Source organism: Diaphorina citri, unplaced genomic scaffold (assembly GCF_000475195.1).
Source record: "Diaphorina citri unplaced genomic scaffold, Diaci psyllid genome assembly version 1.1 scaffold98, whole genome shotgun sequence".
Taxonomy (NCBI): Eukaryota; Metazoa; Arthropoda; class Insecta; order Hemiptera; family Psyllidae; genus Diaphorina; species Diaphorina citri.
In genome coordinates this window covers 320,217-347,082 of record NW_007377535.1, presented here as the reverse complement: position 1 = coordinate 347,082, position 26,866 = coordinate 320,217, and the positions used below count along the sequence as shown (strand labels likewise).

The 26,866-nt window shown below is 37.2% G+C and overlaps 4 protein-coding genes and 2 long non-coding RNA genes across 10 annotated transcripts in view; 3 read left to right on the top strand and 3 right to left on the bottom strand.

Annotated features, from left to right (window-relative positions):
• Positions 1-253: 253 nt before the first annotated feature.
• Positions 254-12,222, bottom strand: LOC103524413. Of its 4 annotated transcripts, none has more exons than XM_008489427.3 (9): positions 12,078-12,222; positions 11,014-11,147; positions 10,628-10,742; positions 10,140-10,313; positions 8,721-8,795; positions 7,843-8,080; positions 7,220-7,422; positions 2,493-2,659; positions 254-1,161 (listed from the first exon to the last, which is right to left on the bottom strand). In XM_008489427.3, the coding sequence occupies exons 2-9, from the start codon at positions 11,050-11,052 to the stop codon at positions 925-927; spliced, it is 1,248 nt and encodes a 415-aa protein (XP_008487649.1). In that variant the 5' UTR covers positions 11,053-11,147; positions 12,078-12,222; the 3' UTR covers positions 254-924. The 4 variants fall into 4 exon arrangements, with proteins under 4 accessions (XP_008487649.1, XP_026689331.1, XP_026689332.1 ...); XM_026833530.1 differs by lacking the exon at positions 2,493-2,659 and adding an exon at positions 6,809-6,975 and having other exon boundaries at positions 12,078-12,220; XM_026833532.1 differs by lacking the exon at positions 2,493-2,659 and adding an exon at positions 6,805-6,975 and having other exon boundaries at positions 1,025-1,161; positions 12,078-12,219.
• Positions 1,319-2,480, bottom strand: LOC113473981. The gene is made up of 2 exons (XR_003395733.1): positions 2,262-2,480; positions 1,319-1,940 (listed from the first exon to the last, which is right to left on the bottom strand). It is a non-coding gene; the product is annotated as an uncharacterized LOC113473981 (long non-coding RNA).
• LOC113473977 lies at positions 5,714-24,752 on the top strand. Its single transcript, XM_026833537.1, has 3 exons — positions 5,714-5,721; positions 23,670-23,867; positions 24,267-24,752. Exon 3 carries the CDS (start codon positions 24,282-24,284, stop codon positions 24,735-24,737), a length of 456 nt encoding a protein of 151 aa, XP_026689338.1. The 5' UTR covers positions 5,714-5,721; positions 23,670-23,867; positions 24,267-24,281; the 3' UTR covers positions 24,738-24,752.
• On the top strand, positions 12,824-18,147 carry LOC103524410 (D-beta-hydroxybutyrate dehydrogenase, mitochondrial). Of its 2 annotated transcripts, none has more exons than XM_008489424.3 (3): positions 12,824-13,055; positions 15,270-15,553; positions 15,804-18,147. In XM_008489424.3, the coding sequence occupies exons 2-3, from the start codon at positions 15,306-15,308 to the stop codon at positions 16,588-16,590; spliced, it is 1,035 nt and encodes a 344-aa protein (XP_008487646.1). In that variant the 5' UTR covers positions 12,824-13,055; positions 15,270-15,305; the 3' UTR covers positions 16,591-18,147. The 2 variants fall into 2 exon arrangements, with proteins under 2 accessions (XP_008487646.1, XP_008487645.1); XM_008489423.3 differs by lacking the exon at positions 12,824-13,055 and adding an exon at positions 13,425-13,644.
• On the bottom strand, positions 15,491-16,104 carry LOC113473978. Its single transcript, XR_003395730.1, has 2 exons — positions 16,036-16,104; positions 15,491-15,785 (listed from the first exon to the last, which is right to left on the bottom strand). It is a non-coding gene; the product is annotated as an uncharacterized LOC113473978 (long non-coding RNA).
• Positions 24,753-26,310: 1,558 nt separating the features above from the next.
• The window catches only part of LOC113473971, a 44,850-nt gene continuing 44,294 nt past the window's right edge, over positions 26,311-26,866 (top strand). The window contains exon 1 of the mRNA XM_026833528.1: positions 26,311-26,369. The gene's annotated coding sequence lies outside the window, so the exon portion shown is untranslated. The remainder of the gene's footprint in view (positions 26,370-26,866) is intronic.

Genomic DNA, 26,866 nt, shown 5'->3' with positions numbered 1-26,866 from the left:
TCTGTTCCTATGGACATGTGCCATATTTATTGATAATTGTGTTCAGAATTGGTTTGAATACATCTCAAGTCTCATTGTCTTTTTTCTGGCTGTATGGTTGAACCTCAAGGCCAAAAAAGTCTATTTACCTTTCTTTATCTGTAAGAGTGTTTGAAACTTTTGAATTAAAAATGAAAATAATCATCTTACATGGGTTGGGGACACAACAGAAACCTTAAGTCAATAGAACAAGGTGGGAAAAATTGGCAATTTGTAGGTAGTAAGCAATTAATTTCTAATTTATTCTTTTTTTTTTTTAATTTTACTGGAAGAAAATCTTTAGATGTCAAATTTTATTTAACTATTGAATGAAATAATTTTCACCATTACCAAAATTGGTAGGTAACTTTACCTTATACACCTTTTCTTCATAGAACACACTGGACAAGAGAAGAAAGAGTTTCCACCCATTTTATTTATAAAAAAGGAAAGTAAAAAGTAATGGTTTAATTTCATAATCATTGATTATAAGGGAGCAGCAGCTAATTTGTCATCTTCCTTTGAATCTTTACTTTATAAAGGAAGAGTCCCCCACCTATTTTTAGCGTATGCACCTAAGAGACTTTGTTCAATTCTTGTACTTTTCTTGTATAAAAAGAAATAAATCCGTTTTTTATAAGTTTGATGTATGTAAATAACACCTCCCATTTTTATTATTATGATACTTTTTTTTCCAAGGAGTTTAATAGAGGGAACTGAATCAACGGAGGTCTTATCCTCGCGAAATCGTAGAGAAAAGGAGGACAAGATGATGGGAAAAAAAACCAGGTGGTCCGAAAATCGCGGGATCAATTCCCCCGACCTAGCGCTTACGAGACAGGCACACTACCTAGTACCTACCCTTCAAGCCAACTAGACTGGCAAAGTAGGCTTTGATGATGCATCTCAAGATTGTTTTGTAGTTTTTGTTCTCCCATAATTAGCGTAGATGTTACCAAATACAAAGGCCGCCATTATCGTGGGAAGTGCCACAATGGTGACATATTCCGCCCTGTTGGGGAAAGGCGTGCCACAGATTTGGTACCATTTGGAATACTGAATGGGGAGTGAGGAGCAGCAGTGAAAGTCGAAATATTGTTCATCGTAGTCCTCTAAACAGAGGTATTTCCTTTTTGACAAGAGCTGAAACTCGAGAAAATTTGCACTCTCTAAAACCAGAACTTATCACTTATTTAACCTAAGAAGTAGATTCGTATAAGCTTGACTCATCCCCTGGAGCATATTGCCCCAACACCTAAGCCTCAGAAACCTAAGAAGTACCTATTTATCCATTGGATCCGACAAGAGCTGAAACTCGAGAAAATTTGCACTCTCTAAAACCAGAACTTATCACTTATTTAACCTAAGAAGTAGATTCGTATAAGCTTAACTCATCCTCTGGAGCATATTGCCCCAACACCTAAGCCTCAGAAACCTAAGAAGTACCTATTTATCCATTGGATCTCTAGGAAAACATAACTTTGCGTCTCTTTTCGATCTTAACGTTTGTTAGTGTAAACCTGGTAAAACGTCTGTAAAATTTCTCAACTGAGTGTAACTTACCGGTAAAAGCGTGCGAATTTGCAAGCCGCGATAGCAGTGCATTAGTTTCCAAAGAGTGACTGAAGTTTCGTATAAGCTTAACCTAACTCATCCCTTGGGCAGTTGCTCCTACACCTATAGCTAAGCCTCAGAGTGAGCTTTTTGTGTATGGAGCTAAGCTATCACTGAAGTTAAGCAAAGTCATATTGACAAAAATTCAAACTGTTGGGATTGAACCCATGCCCTCCTCTTAACCAAGCGAGCGTCTTGACCACTACACCGCCGAGGCAGGTAGAAATAATTATTGGTCAGTTGACCTGTGCCAGCTGTGATACAAGTATGTACCTACCTATATGGATGGTCTCTTGATTCCTACCAACCTATTAGTTTCCAAAGAGTGACTGAAGTTTCGTATAAGCTTAACCTAACTCATCCCTTGGGCAGTTGCTCCTACACCTATAGCTAAGCCTTAGAGTGAGCTTTTTGTGTATGGAGTTAAGCTATCACTGAAGTTAAGCAAAGTCATATTGACAAAAATTCAAACTGTTGGGATTGAACCCATGCCCTCCTCTTAACCAAGCGAGCGTCTTGACCACTACACCGCCGAGGCAGGTAGAAATAATTATTGGTCAGTTGACCTGTGCCAGCTGTGATACAAGTATGTACCTACCTATATGGATGGTCTCTTGATTCCTACCAACCTCAGTGGTTAGCACGGTGGCCTTTGAATCTGGAGGTTGGTGGTTCGAGTCCAAGTCATGTCATAAAATTTAGCGTAGTATATTAAGTGGGGAACGACATTTGCAAGCATTTATGCTTAACACAATTAAAATTCCTTTTGGTCTCTTAATTTCTTGTATTGTGTACCACGTCCTTTTTTAGGGCTATTCTGTTCTGATACATGTATATTATTGTATGTTGTTCTCACTTACCTTTCCTACAGCTGAAGGGAACTGTACAGTCTGGTTACAGGGTCCAATCTGTTCATGATATCCGATAGAAATCTCATTTTCCGGACTACCAAATAATGCGAGGATGAGAAATATCGAATAGTGAACTACCAGGTGACACAAGAGTAAATAGTCATGGAAAACTGGGCCTGAAACCCAAATAAAGTCTTTTAAAGGCGGATTTTATCCTGAACAGACCTTATCGTTCTTGGAACGGCTGGCTTTCTCCTATCCTATTTTCCTTCTCTCTTCGCTTTCGGGACGATAAGACCTTAGCATATAGGTGTATATAACATTTAATTTTGTGTTGACGCACCATAATAAATTAAAATAAAAAGAAAGTAAAAAAAGACCTTAGCAGATACCTACGGTTCCCTCTATCGTGTCGGTCCGCTGTTCTACTTTTACGGAACACGGAACTTTTTTTTTCCTTTTATGAAAATATCTTTTCAAATTCAAAGTTTAAAAAATAAATAAAGTACCAACCACTATACCTACCAACTTCTTACCTGGCGTTTTCATAATTATTTTCTTTTTTTTCCTGATGTAAAAAAAAAGGATGGGGGAAATGTGAAGTTGTGAAGAGGATCGTGTGAAATGATCTTGACCAGACGGCCACAGAGCACAGAGAAAAATAAAATTTGGAAGTTATTTTTGGACAAAAGTGCAGAAAAATGTACATTTCTACATTTGAATTCTCAGAACTCTACGAAGAAAGTTCAAAGGTTACTGACAAGAATTTTTTTCTCTCTCTCCCTTTTGATATCACAAGTCAGAAGAGTAGACATTAGAAACATAAAATAATTTACAATAGATAAAATAAACTTATGTTGCTGTTGCTACTGAGAATCTGAAAGTAAGGAGGTCCCAAAGAATCTCATAGCTAACCACTTCATGATAATGTCACAAACTCACAAAATACCATCTGAGATTCTAGGTAAAAATGTCACATCCACTACAAAATTCGTGGAGATGCCAAAATCCCCATCTTCGTAGTTCGTACGTTAATCTGCCTGTAGGTATAGGAATACGTACTAAGGTGTCTCTTTACTTCTTACAAGGAAGTAGAGGTTAGAAAATGATCTATTACTAGATAGGTATTACCTATTTTTACCTTTCTGAAAGTTCATCTCCTTCGTCCTGGAATTCTTAGATGGACTTTCTTTTCTAAATAAATTCATAGCTCCTGTATATTTAGGATTTTCGGCTTTCTGTACAGTTTTCTGTCTCTTTTGTGATTTTTTTTAAGAGTTCCGAGAACGAACGTTATTCCATCAGGATAAAATCCGCCCCGAGCGGAAATTGAACCCGGAGCCTAGCGCTTACAAGGCAGACGCTCTACCAACCAAGATAACTAGGCTGGTGTGAAAACTTGATTTTACCAATAGGTATCGTAAATTAGGTACCTACACATTGTCTTTAGTGATCTCATCTTATGTACGTTCTAAGAAGAAGCCCATCACTGCCCATCAGGTGTCTACGTCCATCGGAAAGTTATCATTATCCTTCCTTACTATTAAATCCCGTGGCCGAGTGGGTATAACACTAAGCTTGTACGTCTGAGGTTCCGGGTTAGATTCCCGGCGGGGTCGAAGTTTTTTCGGCTCTATGCTTGGATTTCGGGGTGCACTCATCCTCGTGAGGACAATAATTGAGTAGCTACTTTTAAAATCGAGTACCTAGCGACCAGTGGCGGCATTACCAGTGTAAAAAGATTCTTGAAAGATGGAAATTGATCGCAAAGGAAGCTATTATATCCCGCCAATCGCCACTGAGTTCAGAACATAGGAAATTCTGATCATGAGTACAACTGATGCGCGGCTCTCTGTGAATTATCTCTATTATTTTAATCTGTACTCTCCGTTTTAGACCTACTCCCGGAACCTCCGGTATACAAGTCTAGCCTGAACCACGGTCCAAGTGGGGGGAAATTAAACATTATTATCTCTAACATAAGATTCTACACAATCATAGGTATGTGTACTCTTACTAAACGATAAATAATGAGTACCTACCTACAATATCTACATATTCACAATTACGAGTAAATACATAGGTACCTACTGCCTACCATTTTTATCTACAATGTAATTTGTAACTAATGAAGTAATGACGAATTTTTTTAATGACACATTGGCTTTGTAGGTACCCAATTAACTGTCCACATAACAATAACCTAACACATCACGTTACAAGGTTGTTGTTGTTGTTGTAGCTTTAATCAAATGGTGATGAGTTGAAGGCAGAATAAAGAAAATACTTACCGCTGTTAGAAGTTGGTATACTTACCAGCAAACGGTTCTGTCCAGATAGAAAATTGAAATTTATTCACCACTGCCCATCAGGTGTCTACGTCCATCGGAAAGTTATCATTATCCTTCCTTACTATTAAATCCCGTGGCCGAGTGGGTATAACACTAGGCTTGTACGTCTGAGGTCCCGGGTTAGATTCCCGGCGGGGTCGAAGTTTTTTCGGCTCTGTGCTTGGAGTTCGGCGTGCACTCATCATCCTCGTGCTACTCAATTATTGAGTAGCTACTTTAATCGAGTAGTGACCAGTGGCGGCATTACCAGTGTAAAAAGATTCTTGCAAGATGGAAATTGATCGCAAAGGAAGCGCTTAGTAATGCTGTGATATCCACAAAAATTTGTGGAAAGGCTCTGCTTTAACAAAAATAAATTCACGATTTGATTTTGACTACCCACCAACCGCCACTGAGTTCAGAACACAATAGCTTCTGATCATGAGTACAACTGATGCGCGGCTCTCGCTCTCTGTGAATTATCTCTATTATTTTAATCTGTACTCTCCGTTTTAGACCTACTCTTTTTTTCCATTCATTTTCTTTATTACGTGATAATCTCTCGTGCCCTAACTCGGTAGTTTGTTCCTAGTGTTATATTCGTCCTCTAAGGTGAAATGTGTGTGAAGTAACAGGGAGTAGGGAGAAAAGCTTGTTTTTTTTTTCTCCAGTTTGAGCTGCTCTTTTTATCTAGATTCCTTTTTTTCTAATTTTAGCTTTTTATTATTACCTCTTTTATAATACCTTGTTTTTTTTATGAGTATGTAGTAAATGTAGTACTTATGTTTGTACAGTTTTCGTCCAACTGTATTTGTTTTATTTCCACATAGACAGCTACAATTAACCAGGATCATGTGTGATAATTAATTTATGTACATTGGTACCTGAAATACGTATACCTTCTTAGGGTAAGTATTTTTTTCAATTTTTTAGCTTCCAAAGTATTTTATAACCTAAAAAAATCCTTAGGTAGGTCCTACCTACTAAAATTTTATCTCCTCCCAATGTTTTTTTCGGAAGTCACGTATTTCACTGTCCATAGTGTCCATCCTGTATGAAATATCAGATCTCTTGGCTATCATGCTTATTCAGAGTGCTTATTAACTTATAATATGTTTGACAAAATAAATTGTATAAGGCTAAGGCCGGGTTCAGAACTAAGCAAAAAATATTTCATCAGAACTGTAGATAGATATATTTCATACGTGTTTTGCTCTGAAATAGGTTAATTGGGGCCAAAGTTCCCAAAAAGGGTTGAGACGACAGCGACCCTCCAAAAATCTAAACACACTACAAATACACATAGGTGCAGGTTGGTCGATAGCAAGAGTAAAAAATTTTGGTCCTTCGGGCCTGATATTTCAGACTTTAGTTATGCGTATCACGGTGATGACCTTAAAGTATCATCATATTCATCATCTGAATTCAATACTTTGTTTATTGTTTGTTTAATAGTAGGTTCCTTCTTATTGTAGTGGTAGTAATATTTATGTAGTAATAAGAGTAAGTTATGGCTGTGATTTTGTTTAATTTTCATCATCCGCACTATTAAGGTACACCTATAGTGCTCCTAATATTACAATACCAGTGTAACACGAATATTGTTGAGATAAAATTCAAGTAGTACCTACGTAGACACATCTTGACCAGACGGCCACAGAGCACAGAGAAAAATAAAATTTGGAAAAGCGCTTCGCTTGAAATCGGCGTGCGTAGGTATTCACTGAAGTTAAGCAAAGTCATATTGACAAAAATTCAAACTGTTGGGATTGAACCCATGCCCTCCTCTTAACCAAGCGAGCGTCTTGGCCACTACACCACCGAGGCAGGTAGAAATAATTATTGGTCAGTTGACCTGTGCCAGCTGTGATATAAGTATGTACCTACCTATATGGATGGTCTCTTGATTCCTTGTATTGTGTGCCACGTCCTTTTTTAGGGCTATTCTGTTCTGATACATGTATATTATTGTATATGTTGTTCTCACTTACCTACCTTTCCTACAGCTGAAGGGAACTGCACAGTCTGGTTACAGGGACCAATCTGTTCATGATATCCGATAGAAATCTCATTTTCGGGACTGCCAAATAATGCGAGGATGAGAAATATCGAATAGTGAACTACCAGGTGACACAAGAGTAAATAGTCATGGAAAACTGGACCTGAAACCAAAATAAAGTCTTTTAAAGGCGGATTTTATCCTGAACGGACAAGGCTCGTTCTTGGAACGGCTGGCTTTCTCCTATCCTATTTTCCTTCTCTCTTCGCTTTCGGGACGATAAGACCTTAGCAGATACCTACAGTTCCCTCTATCAAACCTCTTTTTTTTAACCCCTTAGTAGTAGTTAAACAGTGATTTTTTTTATTTTATTATTAGTTTTTTTAAGAAAATTGTTTTGGACTTACCACAGTGTTTGTCGGTGGCGCCAGAAAAACTAATGGCTTTCCACACAATGAGACAGAACATGGCAAACACAATGAAGAATGTGATCTCGCTATGAATACCCAGCATATCATGGAGGGGATGGTAGATCAACATGAACATGATGGTACCGCCTACACAGCCTAGGACACTGGTGAGAACAAAGGCCAAGGCTTCTGAAGACGTGCTGGAAACGAGGGAAGAACAAATAAAAATAGAAAAAAATGTCTGGCTGGGGGACGTTAAACAGAAAGTAGACCAGCTTAGTCTGGCTGGGGGACTTTAAACAGGGAGTATACCAGCCTGAATTTCCTTGGAAATAGCAAAGGTTGAGTGCGAAGGGCATCCATTCGTAAAATTTGTATCCGAAACCAAATGTCAGCCCTAAGCAATCACCCTAGTTAGGGCTAATTGAGAGGCTGACGAAAAATGCCGACCCCGTCTGTACACGGGAAAAGGCGAAAAATCTGAACACGGGAAAAGGCGAAGAAAAAGAAGAAAATATGCCTAAATCTGCACATATGAGGGACCTACTACGAGATCTCTCTACTAGAGCAGTCTTCCTACTTGGTTTTTTTTAAGAGGGCAAATTCGCCCCCGTATTTACCTCTGAATTTGCCACTTCCTTTTGCGCCAATCTTTCTTGGTCCCACCTGTCCCCGATCGGATGAAATGGAACCAAAACGTAAAGCTGGCGGAAAACGCGGCGTGAAAGAAGTAAGAGTTCCAAGGGACCCAGTAGTGGCGGTCAAATAGGTTTGGGTCGGTGTCGTGCCAAGTCCAATGAACGAATTTGACCCCGATAATATCGTACGGGACATCTTGAAGAAGCACGAGCAACGCCACTGGAAATGTATTAGACATTAAATTAAAAAATAATTACTTTTATGTTACATTTTTTTTCCAAGGTCTTATCGTCAAGAAAGGAAAGAAGGAAGACAGGATAGGAGAAAGCCAGCCGTTCCGAGAACGAAAATTACAGGTTTAGGATAAAATCCGTCCCTGGACGGGAATTGAACCCGCGACCTAGCGCTTACAAGAGAGACGCGCTACGAAACAATCTCTGCCTGGAACCCGGAACCTCCGGTATACAAGTCTAGCCTGAACCACGGTCCAAGTGGGGGGAAATTAAACATTATTATCTCTAACATAAGATTCTACACAATCATAGGTATGTGTACTCTTACTAAACGATAAATAATGAGTACCTACCTACAATATCTACATATTCACAATTACGAGTAAATACATAGGTACCTACTGCCTACCATTTTTATCTACAATGTAATTTGTAACTAATGAAGTAATGACGAAATTTTTTAATGACACATTGGTTTTGTAGGTACCAATTAACTGTCCACATAACAATAACCTAACACATCACGTTACAAGGTTGTTGTTGTTGTTGTAGCTTTAATCAAATGGTGATGAGTTGAAGGCAGAATAAAGAAAATACTTACCGCTGTTAGAAGTTGGTATACTTACCAGCAAACGGTTCTGTCCAGATAGAAAATTGAAATTTATTCACTGCGGCGGTAGCTTGATAGTAGAAGCAAGGATCTGAGAAATGACATATAAAAAAAAAAAAAAAAAAAAAAAAAAACAACAAAAAAAAAACCGGTTGTTTTAAAAAAAAAAAGGGGATTTTAAAAAAAACGGTAAAAAAAAAAAAAAAAAAAAAAAAAACAATAAACAGATCATAGAGGGTAGCAGAACGATAAAATAAATATTCCAGTGGTTATGTGCTTACCATGCAGACTGCAGAAGGTCCCTAGTTCGATCCTCAGGGTCGGAAAAAATAGCTCATATTTAATTTTTTAATGGCAATTAGAAGGAGAATTAAGATAGGAGGAAGCTAGTCGTTCTGAGAACAAACCTTGTCTGTTTAGGATGAAGTTTGTCCCGGTTACATAAATACATCAAGCGTGCCGAAAGGCGTGCGAATGTCAAAGTTGGTAGCATCGCCCGGTTGAACACGGGCGATGCTACCAACTTAACACGAAATAAGCTTACTGCGATTGCCCGGTTGGTTGGTATTAACACGAAATAGAGCTTCAAAATAGATAGCACAGAGAGAAAATAAGTCAACTTACATAAAACAATGATATGCAAGGGCAGCCTTCCTCCCAGAAACACGACGGGTGTCTGGGAATGCCAGTAGTTGTCTGCAACATCTTCGGGTAGATCAACTTCATTCATAATCTTGGATAACTTGGATTTTAATATTTTTCCCCTTTTTCAAAATTCCAACCCCTAACTTTCATTCAATATTTTCAGAGATGAGCCGATAGTGCACGGGTATTTTTCCTTGTGACTACCAACACTTTTATTTCCGTCTCATCAAGTTATAAATGCTTCACAATGACCATTTTGGGCCCGGAATCAACGACCTCTAGCAGTCATTTGGATCCCAACTGGATTCTAGACGGAAACCCAGAGGGCTACCTATTTTGGAGGCGAAAAAGTGCGCCGAAATGTCACTCGGATCATTCGGTGCTCATCGAAAACATACAGCATCGAGTGAAAAAAAAAAAAAAAAAAAAAAAAAAACAACTACAAAAAACAGATCATAGAGGGTAGAAGAACGATAAAATAAATATTCCAGTGGTTACGTGCTTACCATGCAGACTGCAGAAGGTCCGTAGTTCGATCCTCAGGGTCGGAAAAAATAGCTCCTATTTATTCCAATGGCAATTAGAAGGAGAATTAAGATAGGAGAAAGCTAGTCGTTCTGAGAACAAACCTTGTCTGTTTAGGATGAAGTTTGTCCCGGTTACATACATACATCAAGCGTGCCGGAAGGCGTGCGAATGTCAAAAGTTGGTAGCATCGCCCGGCCTATATTAACACAAAATAGAGTTTCAAAGTACCTAGGTAGCACAAAGAGAAAATAAGTCTACTTACATAGAACAATGATATGCAAAGGCAGCCTTCCTCCCAGAAACACGACGGGTGTCTGGGAATGCCAGTAGTTGTCTGCAACATCTTCGGGTAGGAAGAAACAGAGAGCCTCAATAACCAGTCCGTGGCAGACAGTGCAACACCACAGTAGAGGCCAGCGACCTTTGGAGGAGTAGGCTGTGAAAGAAACATTTTTTAAAGAGGTTTAACACAGGGCTAAGGTCTAACTGTAACTGTTGAGGTCTTATCGTCCCGAAATCGAAGAGAGAAGGAAGACGGGATAGGAAAAAGCCAGCCGTTCAGAGAACGAACATTATCCGTTCAGGATAAAATCCGCCTTTAAAAGACTTTATTTGGGTTTCAGGCCCAGTTTTCCATGACTATTTACTCTTGTGTCACCTGGTAGTTCACTATTCGATATTTTTCATCCTCGCATTATTTGGTAGTCCGGGAATTGAACCCGCAACCTAGAGCTAGGGTGAAGTTCTTACCATGAATAAATGTCATCAATGCTCCAAACAGAAAACAAGCCTGAACCAGCAAATAAGTTGGCTGCCGTTCCCATAACTCCTCTATGTTGTTGATCTTTACCAACCACTCCAAGAACTAAAGACAAATAAATGCAAATTAGAGAATGTACCTACAGAAATACAGACGAAAAACAACAGACTATGGTATCTCGGTAATTCTCTTTTCGTGGGGGAAAACTCCTAAACAGAATTTTGCAAGCCCATGTAGGTACCTAGACTGATGTCTTTTATGTAGGTACCTATCTAACAAGGCAGAAAATTTTAATATGCAAGCCCCCAAAAGAAGATTTTTCCCTACCTACTGGATAGGTGTGTATGTATTTGACCAAAATGAAAAGAAAACTTACTCCTCTCGCATTATTGGTGTCATCAATTTCCACTGCCATGGTTCAAAAGGCTGTAAAATGATGGTAAAATTATCCTTTTTCGCTGTGTAATATTTATTCATGCTTCATCGAAACCCATGGTTCGCGGTTAGTTCCTGGAAAGAAGAAATGTAGATATATATGTAGGTACCAAATTGAACATGACCGTAATTAGTGTAAGTAAATAGCGTTTAGGAATAATGTATGTAAAAATATTTACCAAACTGCAAAAACCCTATAGTTCCGCTGATCCCAGCCCCGCAGAGCACGCGAGCGGGGGGGCTCGGGCATCTAGGGGCCCCGCGCATGGACACATTTAGAGGCCCCAAAGATCTGTAATTTGGAGCATCCACCAGGTCCAGTCAATCTATTGACCAAGATGGCCCCTAGGTAAAACCCTACAGTTGGCCCAAAAAAGTTCGTACAAAGCTACAAATAGTTGTCTGTGTAATAAAAAGGGCTATAAAGTAGCTCTATGAAGCTTGGTCCGAAAATGTTAAAAAATCAAGCACATAGGTATGTACCTATTAGGCATTAAGTATACCTACATAATGAACCAAATACCTACATATTATGTAGATAGGTACAGCCATAGGTAGGTATTATAAATAAGTGCCTACAACAATATGTAGGTTTGTGTACTCAGATGTTTTTACTAGACAACGAGAGGTATTTTATCATATCAGCACTGTTTTTCTCATATTTTTTATTGAATTTATGCATTTCACCGTAAATATATCTAGTCTAGGTGTTATCATAACTAGGAAGATTGGAACATCCATCGTACCAGAGGAGCTGTTCAAGTCCATAACGAACAAAAATGTCGACCTTGGAATTAATTATTGCTTTCTAGAAAACGCATAAATGACCTTGTGATAAGGGCATAAATTATCTTGTGATAAATCTAATAAATATTAATATATTTATTGCAATGTGATAAACTCATAAAAAATGATCTTGAAATGAAAGCTCATACTGAATCTAATAGAATAATACATTAATATTAAACTTTATTAGCTATAATTTTAGACCCCTTTTGCTCTTACCTAAATTATCTCTTGGGTAAGTATAAAAGGTTATAATAGGTAAGTAGAAATTCATAACTGGTAAACAAGTAGGTACTTTACTTATTCCTACAATTTCCAACAAAAACAATTATACATTTAACAAACTAATGTTGATAAATAGATGAATTTGTTTGCATTACTAACTTTAAGAACGCAATTTTCCCACCATTAAATTCACTTGCCTACCCGAAACAATTATATTGTGATCACGTTTTAAAGTTCACACTATAAAAACTCACACGATGATAAAATAAAATTTCAAATCCCGACCTTTGTCTGGCTACAAAAGTTACATCAGTAATATAGAACTTAGCTATTCCCATGTACCTACCTAGGTATAATAAAAAAAAGAAGGAAAACGTGTGAGATAAACAGACGAGTTGAAAACGAAATAATTTGCGATTTAAAGAAGTTTTTTTTTTATATTTACTTTTCGTCCCTTTGTTTTTTAAAAGTTACATACCTATTTACTCACCTAAGGATATATTATACCTAGCTGCATATATTTATTCAAATGTAGAAGAATTCATTGGACTTTCTCCAACCCTGCCTTCCTTCTCTCTTCGCTTTCGGGACAATAAGACTACAGCAGTTACAGTTGTTAAAATCTAACTTTTTTTACCATACCTACACAAAAAGCCCACTCCGAGGGTTAGGTGTAGGGGCAAACAGCCCCAAAGGACGTTTTCTACGAATCTACCTACCTATGTAAATTACCCATATTTTTCTTCATTTGACTCCACAGGTGGTGGAGTTTCTCAAGCAAGAATACGAGGATCAACACGATTATGACGAAGACAAAGACACCAGCTCTTCGGATTTTGCTGAGAGCAGTTTTCCCTGTGATGTGGGATCTGACAGTACCAGTGTGCTACTCTCATCCCTATGTGTGGCTGTTATGTTCCTCATTCTAACTTATCAGTGTCTTTTCTGAGGAAAAGCTGTAAGGAGTGAAAGGTTAGGAAAAATACTTTCTAAATTACCTGTCCAACGAATGAAGGCAGTTATACATAAGTTTTATAGCTAGGGCCACCATTTTTGTGTTTAAATTGGTTTTACCTACTATCGGAGATAAAAAATAATATAATTAACTAAAAAAGTGTGAAACTAACCAATGACTTTCTCCAACCCTGCCTTCCTTCTCTCTTCGCTTTCGGGACAATAAGACTACAGCAGTTACAGTTGTTAAAATCTAACTTTTTTTTACCATGCCTACACAAAAAGCCTACTCCGAGGGTTAGGTGTAGGGGCAAACAGCCCCAAAGGACGTTTTCTACGAATCTACCTACCTACCTATGTAAATTACCCATATTTTTCTTCATTTGACTCCACAGGTGGTGGAGTTTCTCAAGCAAGAATATGAGGATCAACATGATTATGACGAAGACAAAGACACCAGCTCTTCGGATTTTGCTGAGAGTAGTTTTCCCTGTGATGTGGGATCTGACAGTACCAGTGTGCTACTCTCATCCCTATGTGTGGCTGTTATGTTCCTCATTCTAACCTATCAGTGCCTTTTCTGAGGAAAAGCTGTAAGGAGTGAAAGGTTAGGAAAAATACTAACTTTCTAAATTACCTGTTCAACGAATGAAGGCAGTTATACATAAGTTTTATCGTTAGGGCCACCATTTGAGTTTAACTTGGTTTTACTATCGGAGATAAAATAGGTAATATAATTAACTAAAAAAGTGTGAAATTAACCAATCAGATTGCTAGATTCAAGAAGTAATAAATAAATTGATCCTTAAAAATTAATAAAAAATAAACTAAAGTTATACTGGTGAAATACTCAAATAACAATAAACAAACACAAACTAAAAGCTTCGTTCATTCAACAGTTTTGTTTTCAAACTCGCGGGCTTTTCCCATATTTTTTCCCTTTCGCGGGCTTTTTTTCCCTCCCGCGTTGGAAGTAAAATGGGAGTGGACAACGAATTTTTCATTGGAAAAGTGAAGCTAGAAAATGGTAAAATTGTGATCGTGTGAACTGGGCTTTAACGCTCGAAACCGCTACATAACCCGCGAATTCAAATATTTATTTGATAGGTATTTTCAAAAAAGTGAAAAGTTGAAATTTGAAAATAGGTATATCAACAAAATCTGTGATAAAAACTGTAAAAAATTAAATATTCTTTAAATTTATTTGATTCAGTGAAGTTATCATAAGGTAAATAGGCAGTTACACACCTAAAAAATACATAAAAAAAATAGGGGCACCATATATGTATATTTCATTGACAAACTGAAAAACAGTGTGTACCAAGAGCTTTGTAGATATTCAACAAGTGTCCTCACCTCAGTGCCACTAAATTTTATTCACATGAAATACCTTTTACAAGAAGTAGTGGTAGGTAACTTATTGCTATTGCTAGTGATCATTATCAGTATTATTCTGTATAAGGAATGAAAAGTAGTGTCCAGTTTTAACTTCATTGTGGAATGGGCCACTTGGCCACTTCGTTTTACCTATCAGAAAATGATCCAAAATGCCCTATTGTCCATGCAGATGTGAAATTCTTTTTGATTGTGATCGTGTGAACTGGGCTTTAACGCTCGAAACCGCTACATAACCCGCGAATTCAAATATTTATTTGATAGGTATTTTCAAAAAAAGTGAAAAGTTGAAATTTGAAAATATATTATCAACAAAATCTGTGATAAAAACTGTAAAAATTTAAATTTTCTTTAAATTTATTTGATTCAGTGAAGTTATCATAAGGTAAATAGGCAGTTACATACCTAAAAAATACATGAAAAAAAATAGGGGCACCATAATTATTTCATTCACAAACACTGAAAAACAGTAAACAGTGTGTACTTACAAAGAGATTTGTAGAAATTGTAGATGTTCAACAAGTGTCCTCAGTCCCACTAAATTTTATTTGCATGAAATATCTTTTACAAGAAGTAGTGGTAACTTATTGCTATTGCTAGTGATCATTATCAGTATTATTCTGTATAAGGAATGAAAAATGTCCAGTTTTAACTTCATTGTGGAACGGGCCACTTACTTGGCCACTTCCTTTTACCCATCAGAAAATGATCCAAAATGCCCTATTGTCCATGCAGATGTGAAATTTCTTTTGATAACAGCACACAAAAATGTACCTAGTTATTGTGTTTTTTTTTTTTTTTTTGAATATTATTGTTGACAATTTTCTTTATTTTCAGATTGCCAAGAAACCTCAAACTGGGATCTTCACAAAAATGCACCAAATTCTGAAGTCAAGACCTTTGCTTTACTCACTGGGATCGGTGGCTGTATTGTACTTGTGGAAGAAGATCTATGGCAGATCTAAACCAGTGGTGTACAACAAGCAAGCAGTTGTGTTCATTACAGGATGTGACACTGGTTTAGGATACACCATGGCAATTTATTGTAAAGATAAACTCAACTTGAATGTGATTTCTACATGTGTTAGTAAGAACAGTGAAGGAGCTAGAAACTTAGAGAGGCATGGGATTACTGTGGTAGAGTTAGATCTTGCTAATGATGCAAGTATAGCTAACTGTTTTAAAAATACAGAAAGTTTTCTGAAAAATAATAATTTGCAATTGAAAATATTCATTAATAATGCTGCTATAATGGCTTTTGGTGAATTTGATTGGAAACCTACAGATTTAATTATGAAGGAGCTCAATATTAATCTGATTGGTCCCATGAAATTAACAAAGCTTTTCATGGACCTCATTCTGCTTAGAGAGGCATGGGATTACTGTGGTAGAGTTAGATCTTGCTAATGATGCAAGTATAGCTAACTGTTTTAAAAATACAGAAAGTTTTGTGAAAAATAATAATTTGCAATTGAAAATATTCATTAATAATGCTGCTATAATGACTTTTGGTGAATTTGATTGGAAGCCTACAGACTTAGTTATGAAGGAGCTCAATATTAATCTGATTGGTCCCATGAAATTAACAAAGCTTTTCATGGACCTCATTCTCACCCATAGTACAAGGCTCATTAATATTTGTTCTCATTGTTCAATAGAGACATTGCCTGGGTTAGTACCATACGGTATGAGCAAGTCAGCTCTGTTAGCCTGGACCAATGGACTAAGAACAGAACTTAATAAATACAAAATCAAAGTAATTGCTGTGATACCAGGCTCATTTTATACTCAGACTAGCATCATGTCAGACCCACAATATTATCTTTCTATGATGAGACAAAATATGGCAAACAGACCACAACCTATTCAAGAAATGTATGGGGATTATTTTGATACTTATATCAACTATGTAGATTCTATTTCAAAGTATTCAGTGAGCCTTGATAAACCATTATGTATTGAGGATGATCAAATTATGAAAAACATTCATGGGGCTCTTGTTGATAAGGACCCTAGAGCTTTTTACTCATGTACTAATGAGTTTAGATATAGATTTTATCATTTCTTTTTCAAGTTTCTTCCAATATCTTATTTGAAAGATAGACTTATCATGCATTTTATGCAAATGCCTCAATATAACACACAGAAAGTAAAATGAGTTCCTTTTAATAATAATAATAATAATAATAATAATAATTGCCTTCAAGCTTTAAATATCTTGCTCGAAACATCATATAGGTATCTTATATCCTACTTCTAATTTAATGTGAGTAAAATGACTCTTTTGGGTGCATTACTTAAATGTAATTAAGATTATTATAATATTGTAAATATGTTGTTTTTTTCTTCAAATTTTATTCACTAACTTTATGTTGAATATACTTGGTTTAAATTTTGTAATTTTATCAAATGTTACTTTGTGGTTTATCAAATGCAAGCACACAGATAGCTCATTTTTAGGTAGATGAAAAAAAGACCATCTGGCATTCTGAGAGCAACTTTGTACTTCATCTTTCGCAAAATTTTGATGTCACAACAACTATTATCATGCTTATGTAAGGTTTTTCTTCAATATTACGTCACAACTTCTGCAAAGTGTGAAATGCATGGTATGAAGTATTTTATTATTATTGAACGTGGGCCTTATGAAAAAAATATCTGAATGAATGATTGTTATGCAGTGTCCTGGACACATTAGCTTCCTTGTGTGATTTTATTATTCCTTTTATGATTTTACTATTTCCTTTATGTTTTTCGCTCTCCCTTTCATACCTGTATCCTATATTGCATTCTGAACTTAATATGTAGTGTATGCATTTCTGCAACCGCATGTTGGTATTGAGATTTACTTGAGTTTGTCCTTACGTTTTCGATTTTTACTTATGCACTATTATTTGTGTTGTTTCTGTAAAATATGTAATTGCATTAAGCAAATTTTGCTCATACACATAGAATATAATATTATGTATGTAGATAAATTAGGTATAGATACGTTACAATAATTTCACTTGTAGGGATTCCCTGCCACAATCCAATATCGACTTCTAATATGCCTAGTTGAAAAAGGAAAAAAAAAACACACACACACACATCAGGTTGTCGTAATATGGGAATAATAATAGGTTGTGTGGGTAGTTTCCTTTGAAAAAAAAACTTTGATTTGATAAATTTGCACTTAAACCTCATGGAGGTCCGAGTATTTACCTACCTACCTATTAGTTCTACAGATTTTTTTTCCAATTTCGGTAAAATTTAATTTTCTACGGCCAAAGCAACTTCTGTACTTTTATCAGACATCCAACTATTTTTCTTGGCAAATAGCAAAAAAATACCTTGAATATGTCAAAGTAACCATTGCTAAATTATCAAACAGGTACCTACCTAATTATTGAAAAATGGCAAAAAAAATGGCGAGATAAGTAAGCAGGACGTACACGGGTCCTTCATTTACTTATAAACGTATGAATGATAAGAGGTAATTTACTAGTGGTGTTAACGACTGTTCAATTAGGTATGGGTGAAAAACTCCCCAAAACGTATGTTCTCATGGTTCTGACCTTACACTAATGAGGTTCATATGGGTGATGAATTGTTGATAGTTAACTAACTATAAGTTGTCAAAAGGGTATGGTTGCTTTAAGAAAAAAATGTAGGTACCTACCTAGTAAAAAAAAGTAAAAACACACACATTTATTATTGATTCTCATAATTATGGTAAATTTATGTATAGGTACACACATAAATATTGTTTTCCTTTAAAAAAAAGTCCACTTTTTTATGTCATTCACTTTTGGAACTAGACTACTCATTTGTATGTTGTTGGTTGTTCAACAGACCCACAGGTTACCATTAACATATAAGAGGTGTTAGATATCTAGGTGCCTGCCTGACTAGCTTGGAGGGAAGCGGGTTCGATTTTGTAATCGCCAGATCGCGGGTTCGATTCCCGTCCGGGGCGGATTTTATCCTGAACAGATGAGGTTTTTTCTCGGAACGACTGGCTTTCTCCTATCAGTCCTATCCTGGCTTCCTTCTCTCTTCGCTTTCGGGACGTTTCCTCTGTCAAACATCTTGGGAAAAAGAAAAAAAAAAAATACCTTATGGGTACTTACACCTCCTTAGTCCTTACTAGTATGTACATACTTTACTTGCTAAGAACAGGAACTTATTAGTAGATGCCATTTTGCATTCCTATCAGTTTTATGATTTCTAGAAATCACATTTTTGTATACCAGATCAGGTGGTCTATGCGCTGGCATGCCACATATCACTATAACAGGTATGCATAGCTCATTAACCTGGTATGAAAATTAATTCTTCATATGGGTGATGAATTGTTGATAGTTAACTAACTATAAGTTGTCAAAAGGGTATGGTTGCTTTAAGAAAAAAATGTAGGTACCTAGTAAAAAAGTAAAAACACACACATTTATTATTGATTCTCATAATTATGGTAAATTTATGTATACATACATAAATATTGTTTTCCTTTAAAAAAAAGACCACTTTTTTATGTCATTCACTTTTGGAACTAGACTACTCATTTGTATGTTGTTGGTTGTTCAACAGACCCACAGGTTACCATTTTACCATTAGCATATAAGAGGTGTGAGATACCTAGGTACCGGCCTGGTTAGTTTGGAGGGAAGCACGTCTGCTTTGTAAGCGCTAGGTCGCGGGTTCGATTCCCGTCCGGGGCGGATTTTATCCTGAACAGATGAGGTTTTTTTCTCGGAACGACTGGCTTTCTCCTATCAGTCCTATCCTGGCTTCTTTCTCTCTTCGCTTTCGGGACGTTTCCTCTTTCAAACACCTTGGGAAAAAGAAAAAAAATACCTTATGGGTACTTACACCTCCTAAGTCCTTACTAGTATGTACATACTTTACTTGCTAAGAACAGGAACTTATTAGTAGATGCCATTTTGCATGCCTATCAGTTTCATGATTTCTAGAAATCACATTTTTGTATACCAGATCAGGTGGTCTATGCGCTATGCGCTGGCATGCCACATATCACTATAATAGGTATGCATAGCTCATTAACCTGGTATGAAAATTAATTGAACAAATATGTAAAAAGTTATGTCCAATTAGGTAAATACTTGAATTTTCAAACCTTCTGTGTCCCTTTTGTGTGAACAATTTTCCATTTCCTGCCATGAAAATAAGGAATGCCTCATTAGAATATGAAATCTCAGTCAATGACGCATACCTTCACGTCATAATACTTGTGATACGGAATTTAACCGTTCTGAACAGTCAGGCACTATCATTAGACACTTTAGACCTCACAAAGTAAATCACACACTTTTTTATGGTAGGTAGGAAAAGGAATAGTTCAGAATATGGCACTTATTTTTCCAAAATATGGCACTAAAAAACATGGCAATATGGCACTTATTTTGGGAAAATATGGCATTTATAATTTAAAATCATGGCAAAATAAGCGATTTTTTCAAGTATCAGAGGCAACTGTTTTACATTTTTCCTTGGAACGTCAAATAAAAATTGAACGTTAAACGTTTTAAAATAATTTTCCATTGTTTTTGACTTCAGATTTGGATTTTTGAGGAGTTTTTACCTAGAAATAACCTTCTGTGTCCCTTTTGTGTGAACAATTTTCCATTTCCTGCCATGAAAATAAGGAATGCCTCATTAGAATATGAAATCTCAGTCAGTAACGCATACCTTCACGTCATAATAATTGTGATGAGGAATTTAACCATAGTTCTGAACAGTCAGGCACTATCATTAGACACTTTAGACCTCACAAAGTAAATCAATCACACACTTTTTTATGGTAGGTAGGAAAAGGAACGCTTGGGGCACAGCTAGAAATTTCCTTCCCGTACCTCTTGCATTGCAGACATCAGGTATTTTAGTTTTAATGATTTTTTAACAACCATCTCTCCGTTGATACCTACTAGATCTACCTATCTTGATCTCAATTATGTAGGTATTGTAGGTGGATTCAGATCGGTACGTATCGCTATTTCAATTATGTACATAGGTGGGTAATTTCCTTCCCGTACCTCTTGCATTGCAGACATCAGGTATTTTAGTTTTAATGATTTTTTAACAACCATTTAACAACCACGTTGATACCTACCACATCTACCTATCTTCATCTCAATTATGTAGGTATTGTAGGTGGATTCAGATCGGTACGTATCGCTATTTCAATTATGTACATATAGGTGGGTCCAAATATTTCTATTTTTTTCTAGTCTTGATAGTAGGTAATTATGTCAAAGCATCAGGCATTCCAGTATTACAGGAATAAGGGCTCGTGACACAATTAGCGCCTGGAAATTTTTCCGGTTTTCATATTTTGAATAACAAGAACCTACCTACCTACATGTTGTAGCTAGGTATGTTCTAGGTATGTTAACCTACATGTTGTACAGGTATACATATACAATATACATAGATATATGTAGGTATCAGGTAAAGGCACTCACCCAGTGAATGTTGTCAAAGGGCTTTGCACAACTTCCTCCGGATCAGAAACTTCGGGGTATTTTCATGATGATTCAGTTGGCATAGTGGAGCGGAGAGAAATGCGAATAAAGCTTTTAGCTCTCCGCTCAATGCGGTTTGAATTCAATCCACCTGCTCGCTACCGGTTTTCATATTTTGAATAACAAGAACCTACCTACCTACATGTTGTAGCTAGGTATGTTCTAGGTATGTTAACCTACATGTTGTACTGGTAGACATATACAATATAACATCGATATATGTAGGTATCAGGTAAAGGCACTCACCCAGTGAATGTTGTCAAAGGGCTTTGCACAACTTCTTTGCACGCAACAAAGGTGTGTTCCGGCGGAACATTTGATTTTTGACAAAAATACGGATTGTTCCGGGAAATAACGTACGGTTGGCAACCCTATTCTAAACTGACAGTCTAAATAAAGCACTGCTTATTCTTAACTGCATCAGCGAGTAGGTAATATTTAAATACATATAGGTATACACAATTACACACTGCGTGCTGAGGTCGGAACTTGGCCTGGCACACACACACACACACACACACTGCCGCGTGCGCTTAGACCACAAGGTTTGGGGAGAAGATGAAATGACATCCCGCGTAAGGTGCCAGAACACCGGTAGAGTCTACCAAGTTTGTACCTACCTAAAGAGTGTAGTTCCGCGAGACCAAGTGTAGCGAAAAAGTCTACTCTACAGTATACCTACTGGAACCTTTACAGATCAGTACATTTTTTCAATGCATGTTCAGAGCAGTAAGGAAAAACAATATTGAACGACATTAAAGTAGGTAATAATTAGCTTTGTGTCTCTTGGTAGAGTAATTATAAGAAAATGCAGTGGATATTGGATAATGCTAATTGGCAATTAAGTTGAGATTACCAATAGCTGTTAGAGATCAGGTGCTAGCAGCTTTGATTAATTCAATTCCTAATATACCGATTTTAACACCCCTATTTTGAGCTGGATTTACTACCGGTAGAGTCTACCAAGTTTGTACCTACCTAAAGAGTGTAGTTCCGCGAGACCAAGTGTAGCGAAAAAGTCTACTCTACAGTATACTGGCACCTTTACAGATCAGTACATTTTTTCAATGCATGTTCAGAGCAGTAAGGAAAAACAATATTGAACGACATTAAAGTAGCTAATAATTAGCTTTGTGTCTCTTGGTAGAGTAATTATAAGAAAATGCAGTGGATAATGCTAATTGGCAATTAAGGTGAGATTACCAATAGCTGTTAGAGATCAGGTGCTAGCAGCTTTGATTAATTCAATTCCTAATATACCGATTTTAACACCCCTATTTTGAGCTGGATTTAATTACCGAAATCAGTGACGGATAGAAGGTAGGCGTCCACAAAAGAGAACCGATCATCGACCATAGCCTATTACCGACCCAAGAGAAAATAAACAATGCTAATGAATAGAAGCGTCCTCAACGGAGAACTGGTCATAGCTGCGACCATAGTACCAACCCTCTCAGACAATCAAGAAATTGAGCTGAGTATTTTTTCTGCGATGGTCTCCGCAAGGGTTAATGATCCATGGTCGCCCTTGTGACAAGACAAGGAATCTCAAACCAAGATAGCTTTGACTGTCTGAATTCCTGAGAAGACGTATATTTCAATTTTAGGTAAGTACTACCTAAAAGCACATATCATTATCCGATCCATTCCTTTGTCTTCTTTTTGTCGCTCCTGCTCTGATACCAGATAGTCGATAACTCGATAATGTTAAATGAACAATCCGTTCTATGATGCAACACTGGCCAGTGTCCGAGAGAACTTCCCCCAGTATGTCGAGGAAATTGAAGGAACGGCCGACGGAGCTAAGGTCCCATTCCACAAGGTAAGGAGCCAAATTTTCATTCATGTGTCATTGTTGTCAAACACTGAACGTACTCACATGTACCACTGATATTAAATGACATATTATTACGTTGATACCTACCACATCTACCTATCTTCATCTCAATTATGTAGGTATTGTAGGTGGATTCAGATCGGTACGTATCGCTATTTCAATTCTGTACATAGGTGGGTCCAAATATTTCTTGGATGCATTTCGCACTTGACCTTTGCTATTTCTTTAGCAAGGGAAATTTCAGGCTGGTATACTCTCTGTTTAAAGTCCCCCAGCCAGGCTATCAATAAAAATTTAATCAATTACCTACATTCATTATCTACATTCTGATTATCTTCCTAGAAGTAGTGTCATCGATCTCAAGATACAAGTACCTATGAGGTATTGTAATGTCATTCATAGCTCTGGTTTAATTTTAAAATTAAATCAATTTCTTGATAATTTACTTTATCAGTTGGTGATACATATCTATTATATGTCAGTAATGTATCAACTTTGGTTACTTACAGGGTCGCACATTCAGCGGTATCATCAAGAGCTTCCTGGAAACATCCGGATGGATGCATTTCGCACTTGACCTTTGCTATTTCTTTAGCAAGGGAAATTTCAGGCTGGTATACTCTCTGTTTAAAGTCCCCCAGCCAGACTATCAATAAAAATTTAATCAATTACCTACATGCATTATCTACATTCCGATTATCTTCCTAGAAGTAGTGTCATCGATCTCAAGATACAAGTACCTATGAGGTATTGTAATGTCACTCATAACTCTGGTTTAATTTTAAAATTAAATCAATTTCTTGATAATTTACTTTATCATTGGTGATACAATACATATCTATTATCTGTCAGTAATGTATCAACTTTGGTGATTTACAGGGTCGCACATTCAGCGGTATCATCAAGAGCTTCCTGGAAACATCCGGCCCCCTGAACGACACCTATTTGCCCCTGTATGAAACAGACGCAGGTCGTCGGGTCTATGATGCAACACTGGCCAGTGTCCGAGAGAACTTCCCCCAGTATGTCGAGGAAATTGAAGGAACGGCCGACGGAGCTAAGGTCCCTTTCCACAAGGTAAGGAGCCAAATTTTCATTCATGTGTCATTGTTGTCAAACACTCAACGTACTCACATGTACCACTGATATTAAATGACATATTATTAGGTACTTAGTGATTCTGACGATCTTTCCAAAAGTGTTGGCACTACCCTTAAAACTAAGGTTTAGAGTCTGAAGACTGTAGTCCGAATTTTAGATTTCAGAGTCCGAATTCCAGTTGATAATCTCCCAAAGGTTCAAGGTCCTCCTCGAAAACTTGAATTTCGGTTCGTTCGATCAGTTAATATTTGGGTACGTTCTACATTTTTTTTTCTTACCCCCTACAGCTTGGGATAAGTAGGGGTTAAACTGCGGGAGGAAAGGGACTTTTCAGTCTCATTCTGGCAGGATAAACAAAGTATATTCCATTTTCAGCTGTTCCTGTTGCACATGGATGACATTACACCCAATGTAGTACACCGAAAATCTGCCGTAGAGGGAACAGTGGGCTGCTCCAGCGTATGTTGTAACCAAAAAAATGAGGTGAGTGAATTTCCCACTTCTAGTTTCACTGGTGCTGGCCACAGCTATGCCATGTTCATGCCCTATCACAATATAAATCGAAAATACAAATACATAATAAAAAAAGGAATAAAATTAATTAATGTCAAAACCCGGAACCTGCCAACCCAGCCAGACCAAGTGCAATGTTCGTATGACCGTTGTTTATACCCAAGTCTAGTTTTAAACTCGATTCTAGTTCTAGGGAGCTCTATTTCAATTTATTCAGGTATGCGCATAAAAAATGGCTATGTAAACTTTACAGTGACAGTTAGTGTCACCTTTAAACAGTGTTTCATTTGGGATCAACGGCCTAATAGTACCCTTTTAGTACTTACCCTTTAGTCAATTTGTTATTAACTCTGGACGTAAAACATTTTGGTTTCGGGATGTTTTCACGTCAAGGCCCGTTTCCATTTTTCGTGAGTTTCATCCGATTTCTTTCCGAGTGTCCTTGAAGGCAATGAGACTGTTCTCACTACACAAGACACGATTATTTTTTCAAACGACAAGTAGGCCTGTTTTTTTACTCGGCTAGGTAGTCTATAATTGCAATAAAAACTCGTTTTTCCGTTGTACTCACACCCGCAATATCTATGTGCTTTACTTTCTATCGCCCCCACCTTCCCCGGAGGGTACAACTATTGACTAGTCACTAGTCGACCATTCCTAGAAATTTTCCTTTTATGGTAAATTTTTCCCCAAATGCAAAACCCCTTTTTGTTTTTTTGTTTTTTTTTTTTTTTTTTTTCGCAAAAAATATTTGTTCTTAAAGTTTTATATTTTCCCCTGAAAATGCTTGAAATATGGCAAAATGTATGGCAAAATAACCTAAAAATGCTTAAAATATGGCAAAATGCATGGCAAAATACGGCATTTTAGGCTTTTTATGGCATTTATTTTTCCTAATTTCGCTAAAATATGGCAAAATAGTATGTCGCCATGGCAATATGGCATTTGAACTTCCTTACTAATGACTAATGGGTCTGGCTTGGGGCAGAAAAGGAACCTTACACAAAATTATAATTGAAATTGCATGTTTCACGGATTCGAGCTTCATAAACGAAGTGGTAATGCAATCGCTCATTTTTGGCCTTCGACTGGATTATGTCATCGAATTCAAGGAGATCGGCCAAAATGCGGAAGAAACGCGAGATGGGATTAGGTCTTCACGATGCAGAGTGCACCCCGAAACAGTCACGACCTAGTGAAATACACTAATTGCTACCCTAACGTTATCAGTCATACACAACGTTGCTCAACTTCAGTAACACTCGTTTACTAAAACGAAGTGTTAAGTGTTTATTTTATTGAACTATGCACTACCTAGGTAGGTACCTAAAGTCCGACAAACACTTGGACATCAAAGAGGAACGCCGCTCGAAAGATAAGTCCGTGGGTATCAAGCTATCAAGACGGTCTAGTAGGTAAGTTTGGTAAGTAAAGAAAATAGATGTAACAAGCCAGCAATAAAACGGACATAATGGGGACATCTTATTTTCTTGTTCTAGCACTACCTAGGTAGGTACCTAAAGTCCGACAAACACTTGGACATCAAAGAGGAACGCCGCTCGAAAGATAAGTCCGTGGGTATCAAGACGGTCTAGTAGGTAAGTTTGGTGAGTAAAGAAAATAGATGTAACTAGCCAGCAATAAAACGGACATAATGGGGACATCTTATTTTCTTGTTCTAAACTGACAATATAAATAAGGCACTGCTTATTCTTATCTGCATCAGCGAGTAGGTAATATTTAAATACATATAGGTATACACAATTACACACTGCGTGCTGAGGTCGGAACTTGGCCTGGCACACACACACACACACACACACTGCCGCGTGCGCTTACTCGCTTAGACCACAAGGTTTGGGGAGAAGATGAAATGACATCCCGCGTAAGTTGCCAGAACGCCGTCGGAACTGTATACCTATTTTGTACACACGAGGGACACACTATGAAGTGGGATTTGATGTGGTAAGTAAATACCTAGGGGGTTCTCTCCAATATATTAGAGATTAGACTATCACTGGATTTCACCAATTTCAGTCCTTAGAAAGCCTGTTTAGCTAACAGCCTGTTAAGTTCTATTTGATATGTATAGGCTTAACAGGACTGTTAACAGACTGATAGGGGCTAAAAAGAAGGTTGATTAAATCCAGGCTATCCATGTTTAAATTAGTGGTTGGGTAGAAGAGCTCACGTGAAAACCCTGCCAAATGGGAGTCAACGGATTGAGTCCAATTAGCCTTTTTTTACGATTGAATCCTTTTTACATGGTTTTACTTAACTTGAGATCTCTGTTTGTTTGTAATTTGTTTGCTTGTTTGGGTCAAATCTTGTAACTAAAATTTGGGCCACTTCCACTGGTCCGATTGACCTAAATTTAGGGTAAGTTATGTATCTTGGATGACAATAGAATATTTCGTGGAATTTGACCCCCCCGCTCTCACCGTTTTCCACACAGGGTGTAA